At 45.8% G+C, this 19,349-nt stretch overlaps 1 protein-coding gene across 2 annotated transcripts in view; it reads left to right on the top strand.

The window, feature by feature from the left end:
• The window catches only part of kirrel3l (kirre like nephrin family adhesion molecule 3, like), a 32,843-nt gene extending 13,640 nt beyond the window's left edge, over nt 1-19,203 (top strand). Inside the window, exons 2-15 of one of the 2 annotated variants that reach the window (XM_056444821.1) lie at nt 7,331-7,486; nt 8,070-8,219; nt 10,194-10,351; nt 11,741-11,891; nt 12,080-12,185; nt 12,500-12,648; nt 12,777-12,904; nt 14,089-14,215; nt 14,399-14,499; nt 15,200-15,398; nt 16,165-16,284; nt 16,491-16,600; nt 16,743-16,832; nt 16,948-19,203. In XM_056444821.1, coding sequence (XP_056300796.1) covers nt 7,331-7,486; nt 8,070-8,219; nt 10,194-10,351; nt 11,741-11,891; nt 12,080-12,185; nt 12,500-12,648; nt 12,777-12,904; nt 14,089-14,215; nt 14,399-14,499; nt 15,200-15,398; nt 16,165-16,284; nt 16,491-16,600; nt 16,743-16,832; nt 16,948-17,442 — 2,240 coding nt within the window. In that variant the 3' untranslated portion in view covers nt 17,443-19,203. The remainder of the gene's footprint in view (nt 1-7,330; nt 7,487-8,069; nt 8,220-10,193; nt 10,352-11,740; nt 11,892-12,079; nt 12,186-12,499; nt 12,649-12,776; nt 12,905-14,088; nt 14,216-14,398; nt 14,500-15,199; nt 15,399-16,164; nt 16,285-16,490; nt 16,601-16,742; nt 16,833-16,947) is intronic. The other variant, XM_056444822.1, reaches the window with a different exon arrangement.
• Nucleotides 19,204-19,349: the final 146 nt, after the last annotated feature.

The raw sequence follows: 19,349 nt of genomic DNA, 5'->3' as shown, positions 1-19,349 counted from the left end.
AAGCTCTTAGTCATCAGTCATTTTAAAAGAATGATTAAAGTTACAGGCAATCTGATGAACAGAATAAAAATGTGATGTTAAATTAAAACTCGCCTTTTCTCCACCTCTCGATGGAAAGGGAAGAGAAACTCTGCTCACAGTCTAACCATAGACATTGATTAATAAATGGCAATTTGAAAGCCGTTTGTAAGACGAGAGAGGCGGCAGCATTGTGAATCACACACTTATTGTTTTCACTGGATCAATGGCTCTCCTGGGAGAGGAGGTCATTTGTTTAATCGCCGGGTGTTATGTTCTCTGGACAGAGAGATGGGAAGATAGGACAGTTCAGAAGCATCTACTGTAATGTGGAGAAGGAGAAGATTTTAAACAGATTCCACTCGACGTGTTTCGGGGCCTTTTTGTTCCTGTTGGATGCAGAGTTCACGACACAGTTCAGCTGCCTTCTCTGAAGGGCCTCTTGTCAGCGGCTGACAAAAAAGAATGATGCATCAAATTAAAGAGAGCTCCAGTGGAATGGAGGCAAGTCGGGCATTAACCTCTAAGCTTGAAAAAGCACACATATTAAGCAACACTAATGAGACTCTGGTTGAGCTAGCTGTGTGTTATATTCAGACACACAGAAAAGCACAGCTTTGACTTCAATGTGCCGTCGCTGCTTCTGAATGAAGTTCCCTCTCCAATTCAGCAGCAGCAAACTCTGCAGAAGTGAACAATAGCATAGATGGCCCTTTTACTCAAATGAGATGCATACATTTACAACATTAACACCCTCATTAAAAAATAATAATAATAAAGGGGGGGGGGAGTATTAATTATGAAACGCACTACTTCCTATCGCGAGGAGCCTAGGGGGTCTCCACTGGGCTCAATTAGGAAGAGTAGGCCGCAAATCCCTAGACTAAATTAATTGACACCCCAGGGCATAAGGCCCAGAGTCCAAGTACAGAAACTATGTAGAGAATTCCTTTGTTTTCATATCCAGCGCCTTTTAGAAAAAGCAAGAGATGGCGGCAATTGTAACATGATCTCTTCATTGTTTTATTGATTTATATTATATTATTTATTTTTATTTGTTTGGTTTACTTGTCTGCAGCCGGATATGAAAAGATTTACTTTTTTAAAATGTATTCTCGGCCCATCTTTGACAAGCTTCTCCGTCACATGTTGTGCACCATCGCCTCTTTATCCACCATGTCAGCTGTTGTGCACACATTAAACCAGGGCTTTTGCAAACAGCACTAGAAGTTAATGATTTAAAAGCACGGTAAATTATACTGAAAGCCTTTCCATCCAAACACTGGGGAAAGAGGAGGAGGGAGCCAGAGAGAGAAATTGGGAACAGAGACTGCGAGAAAGAGGGAGAGAGAAGCAAGGGGAACAGAAAAGGGGCTGGAACTGTGACTCAGATCCAGCCAGCAGCTGTCTTGCAGTGAAACCACCAGGGGGTAAGCAGGAATGACACAAAATGACAAGACTAGCTCAATCAACATCTTGTCAACACTGCTGGCTGATGTGTACAGACAATTTCATACCGCCACCACTGACTCCCTCCCCGTTTCTCTCTTTTTTATACGGCTTTTTATTTCCTGTCCTCCTGCCAGCCAGCCAGTCACTTGCTATCTGTCTACATGGAGTCAGCTCTCAGCTCTTTGGCTGTTGGCTTCAGACTATGGGGGAGGGGGGGGGGGGGGTGTAAGATTTATTCTCAGAGAGATGCTTCTGCCCACTGGTAACCCTAAAGACATGGGAGTGTAACAGTATGCGTACATCGATGTGTGTGTGTGTGTGTGCGTGCGTGTGCGACAAGTGTGAGGAGACAGTATGAGAATGAGTGTATTTACGGCACAATGTCGTGGCACTGCAGCACAGTGATCGGCGCAACCCATTCACATACACTCTCACACACTGACTATGTCACATCAGCACTCTTGGTCCGCCCCCCACAGCCTCCTCCTTCCCCCCCTCCCTTTTCCCCCTTCTTGTATGCATTCCACTCTATTACTCTATCCACTGCATCTGCTGTAGCAGGTACCCGGGGAGAAACTCTGCCGCTGCTCGCCCATGCGATCAGCCTCACTGCTGCTGTGATGTGTGCTGTGCCCTATTCCAGCAGAGGAAGACCTCGTGGTGACAGCCTTGGAGACAGACTGATTACAGCGTTCCATCAATCCTCTCTCATGGCCCACTCCTTTGCAATTGGAAGCTGACAGGAGCCCACTTTTTCCATTTTTACCTCACCTCAGTTTTTTGCGGTCTTTCGAACATGTAGTGCTCTTTTTTGTTGTTGTTCCTTCGCAATCTCTGCTTTCTTGAGTGTTGTGTTGACAAGCTGACACAAACCCCTGTGATTTTCACACCGGGGATGCAGAGAGCGGGAGAAAGGGACAGGGGCTACAGGATAGAAGAGAGGAAGATGTGGGGCGAGAAAGTGCAAGGGAGATGCTGGCAAGAGATGACAGCTGACACGGAAAAAAGCAGAGTGGTGGCAGAAAGAGCCATGGAGAAAGCAAATCAACAATTAGTAACACCTTACATAAATCTGCTTGACATTGATTTCAGGGATCAGGGCTCAGGGACTGTAGACCAATGAGATTGTAGTGGAATGGGAGAAAATGCCCTGGGTTGGGGTATCAGCAGAGCAGCAGGGGGGGCTGGGTAGTTAAGCTGGTCCAGACTCTAAGAAGGGTTTAGGTCTGAGCCAAGATTGTCACAATGGAATAAAGGCTGAAAGGGGATGCTAGGAGGATTACACTCCAGCAAAACAGCCCTTAAAAAGCTGTTAGACTGCAATTTGGGCACAATAAAATGCAGAATGGGGAAAAGGACAGTGAGAGTGGGTGGGTGAGAGAGTGCAGATGGAATGCCACGGGATTGACAAAGGATTGAAGAGATGATGGGACACACTGGGAGAGAGAGGAGGCCATCTGCAGAGGCACAGGCCGAAGGAGTTTGCTACGGTCCAAGTCTAAGAAAAACACAGAGGCTCCTCACACATGCAGCGCTTGTGTCGGGTGCCACACTGCCACGAGTTGGTGCGTGGTTTCTGTTATTAGTCCCCTTCAAGCCCTCAGAAGTTCTGTAGGAGTCATGGTAATGAGCTTAGTAGCCAAATCAAACATGAGAGGGGTGCAGGGTCCCCTTTGGGACCTTTGGTTCAGCTACATCAGCACTACTATCTTTTTGAACACACACATACACACACACACACAGGAAAGGGGAAGACAAAAGAGCCTGACTCAAAACAAAGGGATAATAATTCCATACAGATAGAAATGGAGCTTGCATTTTCCATCCCGATTTAGAAGCCTTATCTAGACACGGCACAATGGATGGCATTTGGGGAAAGGGGTTGTTTATTCCAAGCGTGACACTTTTTTGCCAATTGCCTTGTTTTACGCAGGGTTTTCCCCTCTCGTTTTCTCCTCTCTGACTCTTATTGTGGAAAGCTCACACCAGCCAGCTGCAGGATTCTACCTCCACCACAGGGGGAAAAGTGAAAGTAGATATCAGGGCAGCACTATTTTGTAACATTTTGAATTATTGCTGCAGAGAGCAAATTGTCCAGTCAAGTTGAGAGCACTTTTATTTATAGACCCTACAGGACTGGATGTTGCACTCTTTGCACTGAATTGGAATGAGGACATGGAATAAAATCAGGACTAAAATAGGGTCTCTCTGCGAACGCAGCTCAGAGCCTCTGAGTGAATGAACATGTAGTTGAGTGTCATTGTAACAACACGCAGAAATGGACATAGAGCTTTGCCTGAGCTGTTCCAAGCAAGAGAGTTTGACTTTATTGAATGTTTTATTTGAAGGACCGGATTTTTTAAATGTTGATTTAAGGAGTATACTTAAATTCCAACTCAGATTGCTAAATTGTCATGAAAGAATATGGCTGTGGTGACTCGGTAGTAAATGCACTGTAGAGTGTGTGAGAGCCCCATTTTATCGAAAGGTCATCTTCAGTGCCATTATCTTTCTTTAGCATGGATGGCACTTACACCATACACATTCTAAGTATACACACACACACACACACACACACACACACAGTGACTGGTTCAATCGAAATCTGTCAAGGCAGATGTCCAGTGGTGGACGGATCATTGCGAACATCTGTCCATCTCTTCCTGACAGATGAAGGAGAGAGAGTGCATGCGGTGCCAGGGCCGAGGCAAAGCTCTTTAATAGGTCGTGTCCAAGTTGGAGAAGCTGCTTTGCACTGAACTCCAACCATGTGACAGAGAGAGCAAAGTCACTGTGTCAAAATAACTGCTAAATGTGCCCTCCAGTGCCTGACACGTTCCGATTAACACTGCCCCGCCCTCCACACTCATTCACACTTTCACACTTTCAAATAGGCACACACACACAGACATAAACATACATTGCAATTTTTTAGACACACGCACACTGACTGAGCCCACACAGTCAGGCAGAGATGTACACACACACACACACACACATATAAACTTAGCCCCATGTGCATCCAACAGCGTGAAATGATATTCCATTTTGAGAAATCTGGATTAAAATATATCAGGCCAAATGTGTTTTGACCTTGTTTCTGGGGAATGGAAAAGAACGTAAACACTCATGCACACACACACTCACACACATAGCAACGGTAAGAAACAGAGGGAATATTAAAAATAGTTGTGATGTGGGCTCAAATTGAACTGCATTTAAATTAACATTAAGCACACCGCATGTGGTACGACTAATCTGCACTGCACATATTTACCTGCGTAACATTCAAGGCGACATGGTAAATAAACTCACATCTACTGCAGAAATGTTCGCATTTCAAGGGGCATTCACATCCTTCTTTTCGAATGTGATTCAATTGCAGCCAACAGACAGGCTCCGGATTTTGGGTGTGGTGAAAACAACTGAAAGCGATGGTGTTGTGCGGTCTGTGTGCACACACATGTGTGAATGTGGCACTGCAGCACATCAAGAACTATAGCTTCCTCACACCCACAGCTCCCGACTTCTTCCGACTGCCTCTCTTCCACTGTTTCTTTGTCTGCTTCTGTTCCTCCCTCTCTCCCCATCAGAAATGTATTCATGTAATTAAGCTGCTAATACACCGTCAAAGAATTGTCTAATTCAGCAAGGAGGAATTAAAGGAATCTGGCACGAGTCATTAGCCATTCGAGATGTTCTGTTGAGCATTTTCAATAAGGAATCTGGAGAGCAATGAATCACTCACATGGTGTGAAGACATTCGCTACAGCACATAGTCCGTAGTCTATATTTGTAAGCCTGCATTTATATGTGTGTGTGCGTGTGACATTAATTGCCATATGTGAGCGTGAGAAATTGAATGTGGGTGAGGTAAAGAGAAACAATTCAGTGCATGTAATTCATCCAAACAATCAATCAATGTAGAGAATGATTACATATTGTAAACATTTAGATCCTCAGGGCAAGATACTTATTTGCAATGTATGTTTTTCAAAGAAGAACATCTCTAACTCGCTCTGCAAGGGGAGGCATATGAACATTTTCTATAGCTCATAAAAGGCGGAATGTTAAGGCCAGGTAGGCAGACTGTGAAAAACAGCATTTTTGAAGGGAAAATGCCAGCCTTCACTAAATGCCTAATAGCCTCAGCTAGAACATGTTTCACTTCTCATTGATGCTCTCAAATTGCCCCCTTTGATCCACAGTGTGTGACACACATACACCCTACCTGTTTTAGCCGCTTGGTAAAATGATGAAACAGGAAACATTATTCGTGAACTAACATGAATTGTTTTGAGGTCTTTCATTCTGTTTAGCTATCTACTTACATCTCCTTTGGCCCAGATGGAGAGTAAGAAAGAATGGGGTGCATGTGAAAAGGGGGTTTTGAGGCAGTTGTTGAGAGCCCCATTGGTATGAGCCATTGAGCACTCACGTTCCTGATGAACTCACTGTTTGGCGGCTCTAATTGTGCTTTTGGTTGACAGAGACAGGAGGGAGCAAAGGGAGAGAGGGGAGGCGAAGGGTAGGGTTCAGCCCATGGTGCACCCCAAGATGAAGTGGATAATTGAGTGCAGAATAAACACTGCCAACAAGCTCTGAAGCGCCCCTTTCAAAAAGAAAGAAAAAACAGAGAGAATGAAGCGGGGAAGGGGGAAGTGGGGGAAGAGACGGGGGAAAAGAAAAGGGGTGAGAGAGAGAGAGAAAATCCCAGCTACCCTCTGGGGGGAAAAGCTGCTATTGAAAAGCTATTAAACTTGCATTTAGCAGGATTGATTGGAAATGAAGAGGCCTATTAAAAGAGAGGGACAAGGGGACAATAGCGCGTCTCTGGCCGCCGTATGTTGCCCTCCTTTCAGCAGCTTTCTTTGCTTGGGAGGGGGGGGGGGCTGTCTGTTTAAGCGCTCCCACCAAGAGAAGCAGTTCAGGGGGGGTTTAGCACTGCCTGAATAGACCCCTCTTTATCTTCCTCTGTCCCCCTTCCCTTCCATTCTCCACCAAGCAACAAAGAAAGCAAGAAGAAGAATGACTGAAGGTTTTTTTAAGTCCTCTTTGCTGACTCAAACAGACACCCCACTTAGATAACCAACCAACTGCCTCTCTCCCTCTCCTCCCACCTACCCCTATGGATTAGTTACCTCTGGAGTCTTGTCATCCTCCCCTGCCAGGAGTGATTCTAATACTTAATCTTTAAGCATAGTGGCACAAACAGTTGGAACCGTGAAATCGTATTCACGCCGCGTTTCTGCATGTGTGTGAAGGCGGGCCAGCGACATCGTGCGCCACACTTAAACACAACGGCAGAGCGGCTGCAGGTGTCTCTGCCGACTTTCCGCAGGCTTAAACGAATGGGTCCCTCGGGAACTTTAATGGAGTTTTGATTGTTTAACATCCATTTTTACAAAAAGCACACTGAAAGAGTGGCGGGTTTTCTTCCCCAGAAGTGTTTTTGCTTCACGTCAGCGAACATAGGCTATAACCATAAGGTCTCGAGAAAGACTTAAATAAGTTATGAGGTACAGCTGACGCTTCCTCTTAGAAGCAACATTCATGGGGGGAAAAAAAAGAAAATATGTCGGCGTTATGCATTCTCTCAGCAAGTGCCATGGAAAGAAGAGAGTGAGCAGACCTGTCTGCCTTCTTTCATACTTATTTTTTTCCACCCCTTCCAGTGCGAGTTTTACTTTTCTCATGCTACGTCTCTGCTGGCACTGCAGAAACCTACATTAAATTATCTGAAATACCATTAGCAGTATCCTATATGTTTTATAGATATTTTGTGAATTTTCCAGCTACCGTCATGAAAATATGAATTGTAAGAACATGTTTATTCACATTGTGTCCCCTGTTCTTACAGCGGCCAGCAAAGCAGCCTACTTCTCCCAGCAACCCCAGGACCAGGTGGTGATATCCGGTCAGTCGGTGACTCTACCCTGTGTCATTGTGGGTTATCGAGGAATGGTACAGTGGACCAAAGACGGCCTGGCACTGGGCGGAGAGAGAGACCTACCAGGTATTATCACTGACTTCTTCTTTATGTCTCTCTTCTCTCGACTGCTTTATAGCTCCCTCCGTCTTACCGCGATCAATGCCAGTTCTCATTAGAAACCAAGTCTCTCCATGTCAAACGCTGGAGTTTTACGCAAATGAATGCTTAGAGAACAATGTACTGCAGACAGGTCGGCTACTGCTGCGCACAACAAACTTTAATTTGTTGTTTAGCATTTTAAGGGTCTTGTAGGAAGGTAGATAATCAATTGGCTTTTGTCACGCGCTGACATTTAAATGTGTGGCAGACAAGAGAGAAGGTGGAGAGGCTTCCTCTTGACCTTAGCCACCCAATCTTCATTGTGTCTGCCTTTAAAGGACATACCCCTCATGCAGACACCTTCTCACGTGTTGCATTTCCAGTCTCACACTGCTCCGCAAACACAACGGCTGCATGCTTTCATTGGTGTTTTTAAGAGCCGTGCCACGTTTCTCTCACTCCTTTGTTCGACGCACAAATCTGTCCATGTTATAGTACGATCATTATGTGTTGGTTGTTGGGTGGTTTGTTTGTCTCTGACTCTATTCTCTGGGCTGGCTTCACGCAGGCTGGATGCGGTATACCTTAATGGGCGACCCGCTATCAGGCGAGCACAGCTTGCTGATCGATTCGGCAGAGTTGGAGGATGACGCGGTGTATGAGTGTCAGGCTACACAGGCGGGATTGCGCTCCCATCGTGCCAAGCTGACTGTACTAGGTAAGATACACAGCTCATGCATGATCCTCACAGCCAGCCCTCGTGCCAAGGCCTGCAGGCTGGTAGCGCTTGGGAACAATCAGGGGAGTGTCTTCATCACAAAACACAGAAACAAGTAGACAAATCTACAAATAACACAAACACTCCACAGGGGAATCTTATTTAAAGAACTTCTCAAAATAGACAAATACAAAAATAAACTGTTAAACTGTTAAATTAGCGATTCATAAACAGTCTCTTATCACAGCGCAAAAGATAACCTCATTTTAAATTTAGTTTCCCGGTTTAAATCAAGTCCTGAAAGTATAATTCAAACCAGGCAAGGCTCAGCCAAGAGATTTATCTAGAAAGAAAAAAACACTCTGCTCTCAGGAGCAATAATCAAGACTGTGGATGTCTTGGATAATGTGATTGCTGCAGTCACAAATGACTTGCTTAGTCACTTGGAAGTCAGGATCTGCACAGTTAGCACATTTTACAGTGAGCCACAACATTTGTCAACAGCGAGGCGTTTTTTTTACATTAACATGATGTGAGTGATCTACTTCTTCACACAGACGTTCAGAGGTGGAGGGGGAGGTGGGAGGGGGTCGAGGGCCAAGTCCTGTGGGAATCGGAATTGGCAACGCACTGCTGGCATCTGGTGGCATGCAAAGGAACATCATTCTATTAGCGTGTCCCGGCAATTGTCCATACTCAACTTAATGAAAGTCTTATAGAGAGATAAGGGAAAACGTACAGAGGTATTCATTAGTTCAGCAGCTTAAGCCAAAACACAATGCAAAGCTTTCACCACAGAGCCCGTTGTCCGTGAATCTAGCCGTTCCTTTCAAGGTGTGCAGTCTGAGTTCATGACAGCGGTACTGACAGGGTTGTTATGGAAAGGCAAGCAGCAACATGTAGGAACATTTCAACTAAAGGAATAGGTTGAGAAAGCTCGCCCGTGTTCATCAGCCCACCTTTCTGTGTCTAGTGTCCCTGTCAACGCTGTACAAAGCAGCACAAAGCACTGCCCTCACCACATGCCCACGCACTGCTACAGATACCCGTGTGGAGGCAGCCGGCAAAGTTGATGAAACTGCCACTTTCACATTTAATGCAGTCTGAAAGACCGCATCTGCTGATTCATAAACATTATATGCATTTCATAAATATAGAAAGGAAATCAGGTGATTTGCTCAGAACTTGTGGTTTATGTTTACGCTTGGACATAAGGGTGTTAAAAAGCGATGGGGTCCACACACCTGTGTGTGTGTGTGTGTGTGTGTGTGTGTGTGTGTGTGTGTGGGCGCATGCACGAGCGCGCTCGTGTGTGTAAAATCAATGTGGCCAGATGAGACCAAAGCAATCCTGCACAGTCAAAGGAGTCAACGGCAGGAGTGCAGTCAGGGGAATCGGCATGGAAATTAAAATCACCTAGCACTCGGTTTCCATTAGTGTCCGTGTTGCGGAAGCGGAAGGACCTCTGACAATTCAGATACACACAGTGAAATTGGTTCGGTGGAGGGAGCGAGAAAGGCCAGCACAAACCCCATGTTTACGCCTTCTCATATTGGTTGGGGAGACAGACGCCTTCATCAGGGGTGGCACGCCTGGCTTGCCTGTGGTGCGAGCGAAACCATGCAAATAAATGAACAAATAAGCAATTCAGTTGAAACATCACTCTGCAACAGTAAGAGCAAATAGAGTAATAATGCTAGTCCCAAGAAAGAAAATAAATGTGGTTGAGTCTGTTTTTGTTCCAAATGAAAACTGTTCTGTCTTTTCTCTTGTCTGAAACTACACCTTGTTTAAACGAACACACGGCCATGAGAAGATATTGTTTGCCTCTTTTCCTGTTGCGATGTATTGATGTTGAGCTAAGAGCAACAGCGAGCTCAATAACAGTATGGCCTCTTTGTGGCTTTGTGCTGGCCTGGAGCTGTAATGAGTTTGTTATTTAGTTTTGAGTGGTGTGTTTGTTCTGCTTTACAGTTCCTCCTTCCGACCCTGTGGTGGAGGGCGGCCCCGTTGTACGTCTGAAGGCCCACACACCACACAATCTCACCTGCAGAGCCTCAGGGGCCAAACCCGCTGCTGAGATCACCTGGTACAGAGATGGAGAGGTCATGGAGACGGCAATTTATTCCAAGGTACAGTGAGAACACATCTATGCATTATTATTCAAACACTAACAACCAGACACTATTACAACACGCAACAGTGCGCGGAAATGAATGCAAAGCGATTCAAATCAGGTCTATTTTCTCCGAGGGATACTCTTCTTTTTATTTTTCATATCTCCCTTCCATGGTCTCACAGTTTTTTTTTTCTATCACCACCCATCTCTCACACAATTTCTTTGCTCACTCTGTGCAGTCCCCCTCCCATTCTCACTCTTGCCTGACACCCCCTCCCACTCTCCCTCCTCTGCCTCCCCTCTCCCCCATTCGCTAACCCCCCCCCCCCCACCCTTTGCTCCCTAATGCAGCGACACTACAGCATAACTGGAGCATGCCAAAGCTCAGACAGGCATGAGTGTTTCATACAGTAGAGTTTCCGCAGAGAAGAAATAACCCACAACAATGCAGAAACACAATGGGGGTGCGCCGGAGCGTAAGCCAGCCACGGCTGGGAAAGTGTCACATTTTTCATGCTCTCTGACCACGATAAACGATGCTAATCGCCACATTTAAGGAGGCGAGAGCCTGCAGTGAGAAGGGAGGGAAGAGGGTTGGAGGCGGGAGGAGGGGAAAAGAAGAATACGTGAAAAAAAGAATATTAACGAGTAGGATGGCTTTGAGAAAAGCAGAGATTATTTCCAACATTAAGAAATGAGACTGGGGGCAGATAAAGCTTTGTCTTAGAAAGGGGTGGTGTCAGGAAATGATGTGATTTGATCGAGCATAAAGTGCTTTTTCTGTGTCTGGCTGAGGAAGTGAAAGCCTGAGTCCATTGATTTGGCTGTCCGGGAAAAAATCTCAGTTTGCCCTTGCTCCCTTCCTAAGATGTGTGACACTTCTTCCTCACTGTCACCACCGACAAAAACCAAACACACGGGCCTCTCGGGCATCACAGTTTTGTTTCCCTTCCCGTGTGTGTGTGTGTGTGTGTGAGGAAGAGAGGGAGAAAGGGAGAGAGCAGTGAGCCATATCCTCAGAATCTACACCTTTCCTCACTTAGGCGTATTGATTTCTGTGAGCAGTAAATAGATTTAAAAGATGATGACAAACAAGGAGCACTGACGGGGAACACTCTCAGAAATGTGGGAACAGCAGAATATCCCCTGCTGCACCATAAAATATATGATTTAACAACCATGCCAAGAACGGGATGACAATTTTAACGCCTACCACAAGAAAAAATAAGACCTGCAGTGTCATAGAGATATTCCTTGGTGGTTCGGTGACTTGCTTGTGTGCCATTGAGCTGATGCTCTGTTGGGCTCGATTGTAACGGAGTCTCTATATAAAAGCATAGCTTGTTGTAAACTGTTGATAGGATGTACAGGAGAATTTAACAGCTTTTGTGCAACTCTACAGACTCTGCTTAAGGATGGAAAGAAGGAGGCAGCTGTCAGTATGCTTCCAATCGTTCCTGAGGATAGCGACTCTGGACGCACCTACACCTGCAGGGTTCTTAACCTAGCTGCCCCAGCTGGACGACAGACATCGATCACTATCAATGTCCAGCGTGAGTGTCCCAGCTTCAGCTTTCCTATACAGACCACCAACATATTGCAACGCAGTAGCAGAGTGCATGCTAGGCACAGTCATCTGGAAAGCCCATTCGATTCTGTTGCACTGTTAAAATGTGTGTGGTGCCAATACCATTACTAAATCCAATTTGTGTCAGTAACATAAAGGTTTCCCTTTTCACAGACCCTCCTTCAGTGACTCTATCAGTCCAGCCTCAGACTGTGACTGAGGGAGCTAAGGTTCTCTTCATCTGCTCTGCTTCGGCCAATCCTGAAATCACTGGATACAGGTATCCATCCTACATTTTAATCTCATTGTTTATCGACCGCAGTCTAAAATGATGATACAGCAAAACCGTGCGGCTACTTCGAGACATTATATACTGCTAACATGCCAACCACAGTAAATATGTCATTCAGAAAAAAGCAGTCCAAGCATCCAAGTGCTTGGTAGATTCATTGGGTTAAATGGGCTGCTTGACTGGCCCCGTTTGATTGTGATTGGCACAAGCCATGAATCGGCTAATAACCACTTTGATACGCATGGCTGAGTACCCTCCGTGAAATAATGCGACTGTATAATGTGATCATTCATCTGTCCCAGGTGGTCGAAAGGAGGAGTTCCCATCTCGGAGGCAAATGGGGACAGCCTTGAGGTGACAGTGGACTACTCTTACTTCACAGACCCCGTGTCCTGTGAGGTGTCCAACTCTGTGGGCAGCACCAATGTCAGCACCCTGGTCGATGTCCAATGTGAGTTAAACTTCAGGCAAACATTCATTTCAGTCAGACTAAGCACTGTGTGTTGCACTTTTCTCAAGGTCTGTTAATATAAAAGCAGCCTCTTATTTACTGTGACCGTCTGTGTCGCTTCGCCCTAGTCGGCCCCAGACTGCTGTCGGAGCCGAAGCCAATGACGGTGGATATAGGGATGGATGCAGCCTTTACTTGTGCATGGACTGGAAACCCTCCTCTCACCCTGGCCTGGACCAAGCAGGGCTCAAGCGTGGTAAGGCAACAAACACTGGTCACCACCTTAACTTAGTGGTAAAGCTTCAACACCATCCCTCCAGAGAGAAACATTCATATCTGGCCTTGAGGCATGAAATCCTCACACATTTCCACCAAACGTTCTTTTTATGGCTGAATCTTCAACACCTCCTCTCTCGTTGCTCCCTGAGGGCTAAAGCCTCTGGCAGAAAACTGTCTGTCCACTGACAGTTTCATACAGCATCATCAGGGCACATGACATGCTGTCATAAATCAAATTATTCAATCAATCAGTCAACCAGTCAAGCTGTGGTTTAAACTCACAGTATTACAACACATGCAGCAACTTTCAAAGCAGCATTCCTGCCGTTGAAAAGGCTGCACCTGAGTATCCATTTCCACGGTCCATTTTGTTGTTAGATTAAATGAGACATTTCCACCTTCACTTACATCATCTTAGTAAAGGTCTTTCAGCCCACTGTCACACATCTCATAGGAGCTTCTCTCCTAATACACTTTCTGAGACGGTGCTGGAGAAAACACCTCCACTGAGGAATGCTGCAGGATGGCGTAAGCGATGCTGTCATTTCCTAGAGTGAACGCTTTCAGCTCCGCGGAGGGAAAAACACGGGCATTTTTCTAATCCACCCACTGCCACTGTCCCTCACACAGCTACAAGTAGTGGAATAATTGGGTTACTCCATAAGTGTGTTGAAATAAATAAAAAAATGGAGAGAGGGAGGAAGGGAAGGAGGGAGGGAGGGAGGAGGACAGAGTGGGGGTAAATGGATTAATCACAGCTTGATGGAATGACAGGATCAATGAGCTAAGGAGTGAGTGAGTGTAGCAGCTCCAAAGGCTAAGGCCCACTCACCAAAGTGCGCTGCGTTCTGTACCCACTGTTTAATTACAACAATCTCCCCAGCAGCACGGCCATTCAGCGCTGGCTGGAGTGCTTAATGCTGTGATTAAAGCTCTTCACAATGAAATTAAACTCAAACCACCAGCATTTGTTACAATGGTCAGCCCACCTCTGTGCTGCCTCCACAATGAGTGGGCCACTGATATAAGTCCCGGTTTGCTTTGTCTGCCTCTTCTCCCCGCTGCCTCGTTTTCTGTCGTTTTTTCTCGTTTTCTCTCGCTCCTTCTCTCTCTCTCTCTCTCTCACACACTTCTCACTTGTCTCTCTGGATTCCTCACTAGGTGCTCAGTAATGGCAACACCTTGCAGCTGAAGGCTGTTTCCCAGGAGGATGCGGGAACATACACCTGCAAGGCCATCGTACCTCGAATTGGAGTCGCGGAAAGAGATGTCACTCTAACCGTAAATGGTGAGTGGCTTCTTTTCAGAGTGTACACAGTTGCTTGTAATGTTCGCACTTATGTGTTGGATAAGTAGCATACAAATGTATATATCTAACAAATTTAGCATTAGTCAATATTTAAAAAATTATTTTTTTCTTTCTTCATTTCTCTGCTCTGCTCACTCTGCATTTCTTTCTTCCTCACTCCAGGCCCACCTATCATCACAGTGGACGCCACGCAGCATGCTGTCAAGCACTCCAAGGGCAAGCTGGAGTGCTGGGTGGGAAGCAGCCCCACGCCTGATAAGATTGTAAGTGAGCCCTGTTATTTGTATTGTGCGTCATTTCCTTGTGCTTGGGATCTTACAACCTCCGTGTTCCTCCCAGCCACACACACACACGCATCAGAGCGATCGGTCAGTGCATCTTTACCCCTGACCTCACCTTCACCCTTTTGCACCAACACGTCCCAAACACCTCGCACGCTGACAAACACATACACACACATATTCACAGCTGTAATTGCTGCGACATTGACTGGAAAGGCAGTCGAGTTCAGGGATCTGTGGGAGACCGGCTTCCTGGAGGTTTCAGTCAAACTCTATTCAATTAGCGGCCCCAAGAGGCATCCCTTAGCCGACTGACCCCGTTGAACTGCTGAACGTACGCTGGGCAGTGAGAGGATAATTAGGATATGAGGAGGAGTGAGAGACAGGTGCCCTGCTGGCCCTGCACTAGAGACAGCAGGGAGGAGCCTTATTTCATAGTGCAGCTACCTAACGCAGGCCACACCTGCAGGGCAGACGTGGGAGGCGACTTAAACGTGAGCCTGTGAGCCTTAGAGGTCGGAAGAGAGAAAGCAGAACAGAGAGAGAAACCGTTTTACAGTCGGCGGCAGTCCGGGCTCTAAGAATAAACAGCCGGGCCGGCCTCTGCTTCGCCCAACGGTGACAATTCCTCATAGAAATGTGACTTACTCCCTGCCGTCTTTTCTCCCGCTTCTCTCGACAGGTGTGGACCTTTGGAGACATGAGCCTGTCTTCTGGTTCCTCCGGCCGTTACTCAGTGCAGACAGTGATCAGCGACCATGGCGTCCTGTCCACCCTGGTGCTGTCAGAGACTCTGGCACAGGATTTCCAGCTGCGCTACAACTGCACCGCTTGGAACCGCTTCGGCACCGGCACCGCTCTGGTCACACTGAAGGAGCAAGGTACACACCAACAGCAGTATTAATCCCCACCAGAGTGAAAATTATACTCTCAACCCTTGATGTGAAGGCGGCAAGAGTAGGAGAAATCAGCCCTCCTGTCTTGTGGTTATCTTAACTACACTATACTCCTTTAATCAATGTGATTTAATCAGCAGATGGTTCCTTTAATGAATATGTTTGCTCCATAGCATAGATATTGATTGGGGACAAAAGTAAATTAGAGGAAGCTATATGCATTTGCAGTTGGACTCATATCCAATATCTCTGTCTCAGAGCCAAATTAAGCATTTTAGGCTGCAGTTGCTTTCAGTGATCTTAAAATTAGGCAGAAGTACAGCAAGCCTTTGTTGCAGCAGACACCAAAAAGAAGGTCCTCGCCAGTAATTTAAATCAACGTAGCAGAGGAATGGGCAGCGGTATCTCCTGGAATCTCTAATTAGATTACTGTCTGTTGCTTCATTGCATGTCAGGCCTTGGTACCCTTATTCTAGAGAAATTAGAGACAATAGCCAGGCTGTGGGATGCTGGATTGCCCGCATGAGCATACGCTAGCTGTGAGCAGGCCGGAGCTCACCGCAGATGACTTTGTATAGGCAACGACGTGTCTGGGATTAGCAAGACAAATTAATGGATGTCTTTCTTTCTTTTGCTCAGATCTGCACGTTCTTGAACTGACGCGTATGTTCTACTATCTCTCATTTCATCCCTCTCCTTCTCTTGACAACCATCTACCCCCACCCGCTTCCTTCCACTGGTTTTGTTGCAGAAGCCCTGCCTATGTTGATAATTGTTGGTGGAGCAGTGGGTGGAGGCTGTGTCCTGCTCATCTGTGTCATCACTCTGGTCTCCCTCTGCTGCAGGCACACAGGCAAAGGTGAGCTCAATGGTTAGTATGGGCGAGAGGGTCAACAGCCAATTCTTCAAATCAAACACATTAAAGTCCTTTTCATTTGTGAGCCGGAAATTGAACAGTTTCTGTTCAGTTTTCGAGCCGTTTCCCCTGTGAATACATTTAATTTGTTATGTCCATTTTGATGTACAAGTCTGCCTGGTAATTCCAAGTAACGTTCTTTTTCCTTACAATCCCCACAGGTAAAAGGTGCACTCGTCTTTCCAAAAGTGACATCAGAGTTCAGATTGTTCACAGTGATCACAACGCTACACGTGGCAATGACGATGAGGAGGATGTCAAAGAGCCCATGGTGAATTTCTTTGAGCCCCGTCTTTGTATGCCATGTAGAACATTCTCCATAACACTGCAATGTAATGCTCAGCTTTGTTTTTGCTCTTATTCAAGTGAGGCTCAGCCAAGTAATCCTTCAAATATGCTTGGTCTTCCCTCAGGCACCGAACAGCAGCGAGTCTCCTGGGACATCGCGCACAGAACACAGCGACCTCCTGGAAGAGGAGGAGGATGAGAGATCGGACATCAAGGTAAAACTGAAAGACTTTTGAAGAAACGGTCAGTTTAGCTGGAATGCATTGTTTTCATCCATTATACACAAAGCTCAACTATGCAGAGTTCATGCTTTTATTTTCCTTCTCACAGGACCCCACCAACGGCTACTACAATGTCCGTGGCCATGAAGACCGCCATATCCGCAGCAGTGGATTCTCTGAATACGTGCCCAACACTCGGCCAGTCTACACTCCTTCGCAGCTGCCCTCCCCCAGCCCTGTCTATGGTCAGCAGGGCACCCAGCCTCGTGTCTATGACTTCTCCCACCGATATGCAACCACCACAGCAGGCAGAACCGCATATGAGCAGCAGCAAGCTGCCCAGCAACAGCAGCCCGCCCAGCCGGCCAGCATTTATCCCACTGATCCCCTCTACAGCGGCTCTGCTTACCTGCCTGCTACCTACGGTCGCGCCTTCACCAGCTATGTTAAGCCCGCTTCCTATGAGAAGGTGGACGCGTGTGACCAATCGGATCAGGCCAGCAAGGTGTCCAGCTCGTCTCGCTTCTCTTATGCCTCTTCACAAGTATCCTCCCAGCAGTCTGACTATGGCCGGCCTTCACAACGTATGCAGACGCATGTCTGACTGGACAAAAGAGTTGAGAAAAAAAGGGAGCGTACAGGAGCAGATAACCATCAAACACGTGTGGCTGGACTAACGTAAACAGAGACTTACCTTACTCCAACGGTCCTTCGAGGACATGTTTGGACAGTATTTGGAGAGTCATGCGATTTATGGGGGTGATAGGATAACCAACCTTTATTTGTTGTGATGGATGGCGGGATCTGTAGAGCTCCTGAGCTGGAGAATTCAGCAGATTGTGATGTTCAAGTCAAACCTATGATTACAGTGCGATACCTCACCAGGTTATCTCTACACGATGACCACCCAAACCTGTGGACATATTCTGTCTCTGTGCCAGCGCCAACTACAAAATAAATCAAATGCATCTCCAGAATTTGGGTGTCCAAAATGACTGGGGGAGCTGTTTACCTGCCTTTCAGAGTTTACTTTGTGTGTTAACATTCAATGTTAAACAAGACCTCTCAACTACTTTGAAAGACATTTCAAGCTAAGACATATTTCAGGAAAAAAAAAAATCACGGACAACCTATTGTTGTCTGTCATTTGGTGTTTTGTCGGCATGCGAAAGGAATTCTAAGCACATTTGTGTCTCTATCATCCACAAAAGACCGAGCTATCCACAGAGACAGACACACCATTGTGCACAACAGACTCGCTCTACTGACCAACAAGTGCTACAGGCACTGTACTGTATGAAGAGTTTAATCAGTGGTGGAATACTTTGGGCCTGAGCTATATTCCCGGAGGTTCTTCTGATAATAACTCTCACTTGTTGGACTCAACAGTGTTGCGTGTCGGTGGACAAGAAAATGAGATATGAAGAAAATGTGAAATTTAGCTGTCATTGTAATGGATGGCTATACGTTAACTGTGTGTTGTACCGGGATGGACAAGGCCATGAAAACCCAAAGATGGTGATAATTGTATAGGGGAAAACGGGGGCGGACTACTGCTGTCCCACCCCTGGTACTGTTTTCTGATTGTAAAATGAAGAGGAGGATATTACCGGAACAATCATAAGTGGTGGTTTGGAAAATAGTGGCAATCTGGAACTTGAAATACACTTGAATGCAGCGTCATCTTCAGCAGGCTCAGGTGGAGAAAGACGTGTAAGGCAGTCCTAATATGGACCCATATACTCAAGTTTTACAACTCAATCAAATTGTCTCAATATGTTTACAAGAAACAGTACTACCCTGAAACACTAAGTATCTGTACAAATGGCGGAGCCCATACGTTCTCTCTGTTGCATGCAAATGATGTGTCTTGTGAAAATCTTCAGCGTTTATATTCATGTCCATTTCATGTTTGAGACATTGGCTTCTGCACCTGTCCCAGTTGCATTCCACTTCATGGATGTTTCAGCATGGATGCCTGTACTGCCATTTGTCTAAAACGCTGTTACCAGACAGCCTGATGAGAGAACAAATGTCACTTAAAGTGAGGAGGCAAACATCATCGCTTGTCTTTATTTTTATATTTTATATAAGCCTTAATGTACAGCTTGTAAGCTGCTCTATTGTATCTTTATATACATATGTATCCATCTTGGTTGATTTATTTGGGTCCACATATTTTTTTCACCAAGTTGTTCATCAATCATTGAATGCAGTTACTATGCTTTTTTTGTTAACTAATTGCCATTTGTTTATTCATTCTTTTAATAATGTATTAAGAATTTTATTTGCTAAAAATGAGCTATCGTTGCTTGTACCTTTGTACACATATTTATATTTAAATAAAACCATTTCCGATAAAGAACTGGCTTGTGTGAATCCTAAAAATTAATCAACCTGGCTCATAGCTTCATTGGACATGGGGAACATCAACAAACAAAGCTTCCCGAGTAGCAACAATGATGAATACATAAATTAGCAGCACTGTCTATGTTGATTTTCCCATTCCCC

Source organism: Pseudoliparis swirei, chromosome 22, assembly GCF_029220125.1.
Source record: "Pseudoliparis swirei isolate HS2019 ecotype Mariana Trench chromosome 22, NWPU_hadal_v1, whole genome shotgun sequence".
In the NCBI taxonomy this organism is placed as follows: Eukaryota; Metazoa; Chordata; class Actinopteri; order Perciformes; family Liparidae; genus Pseudoliparis; species Pseudoliparis swirei.
Note: the sequence above shows the minus strand (reverse complement) of the source record. Positions and strands in the feature narration are given on the sequence as shown.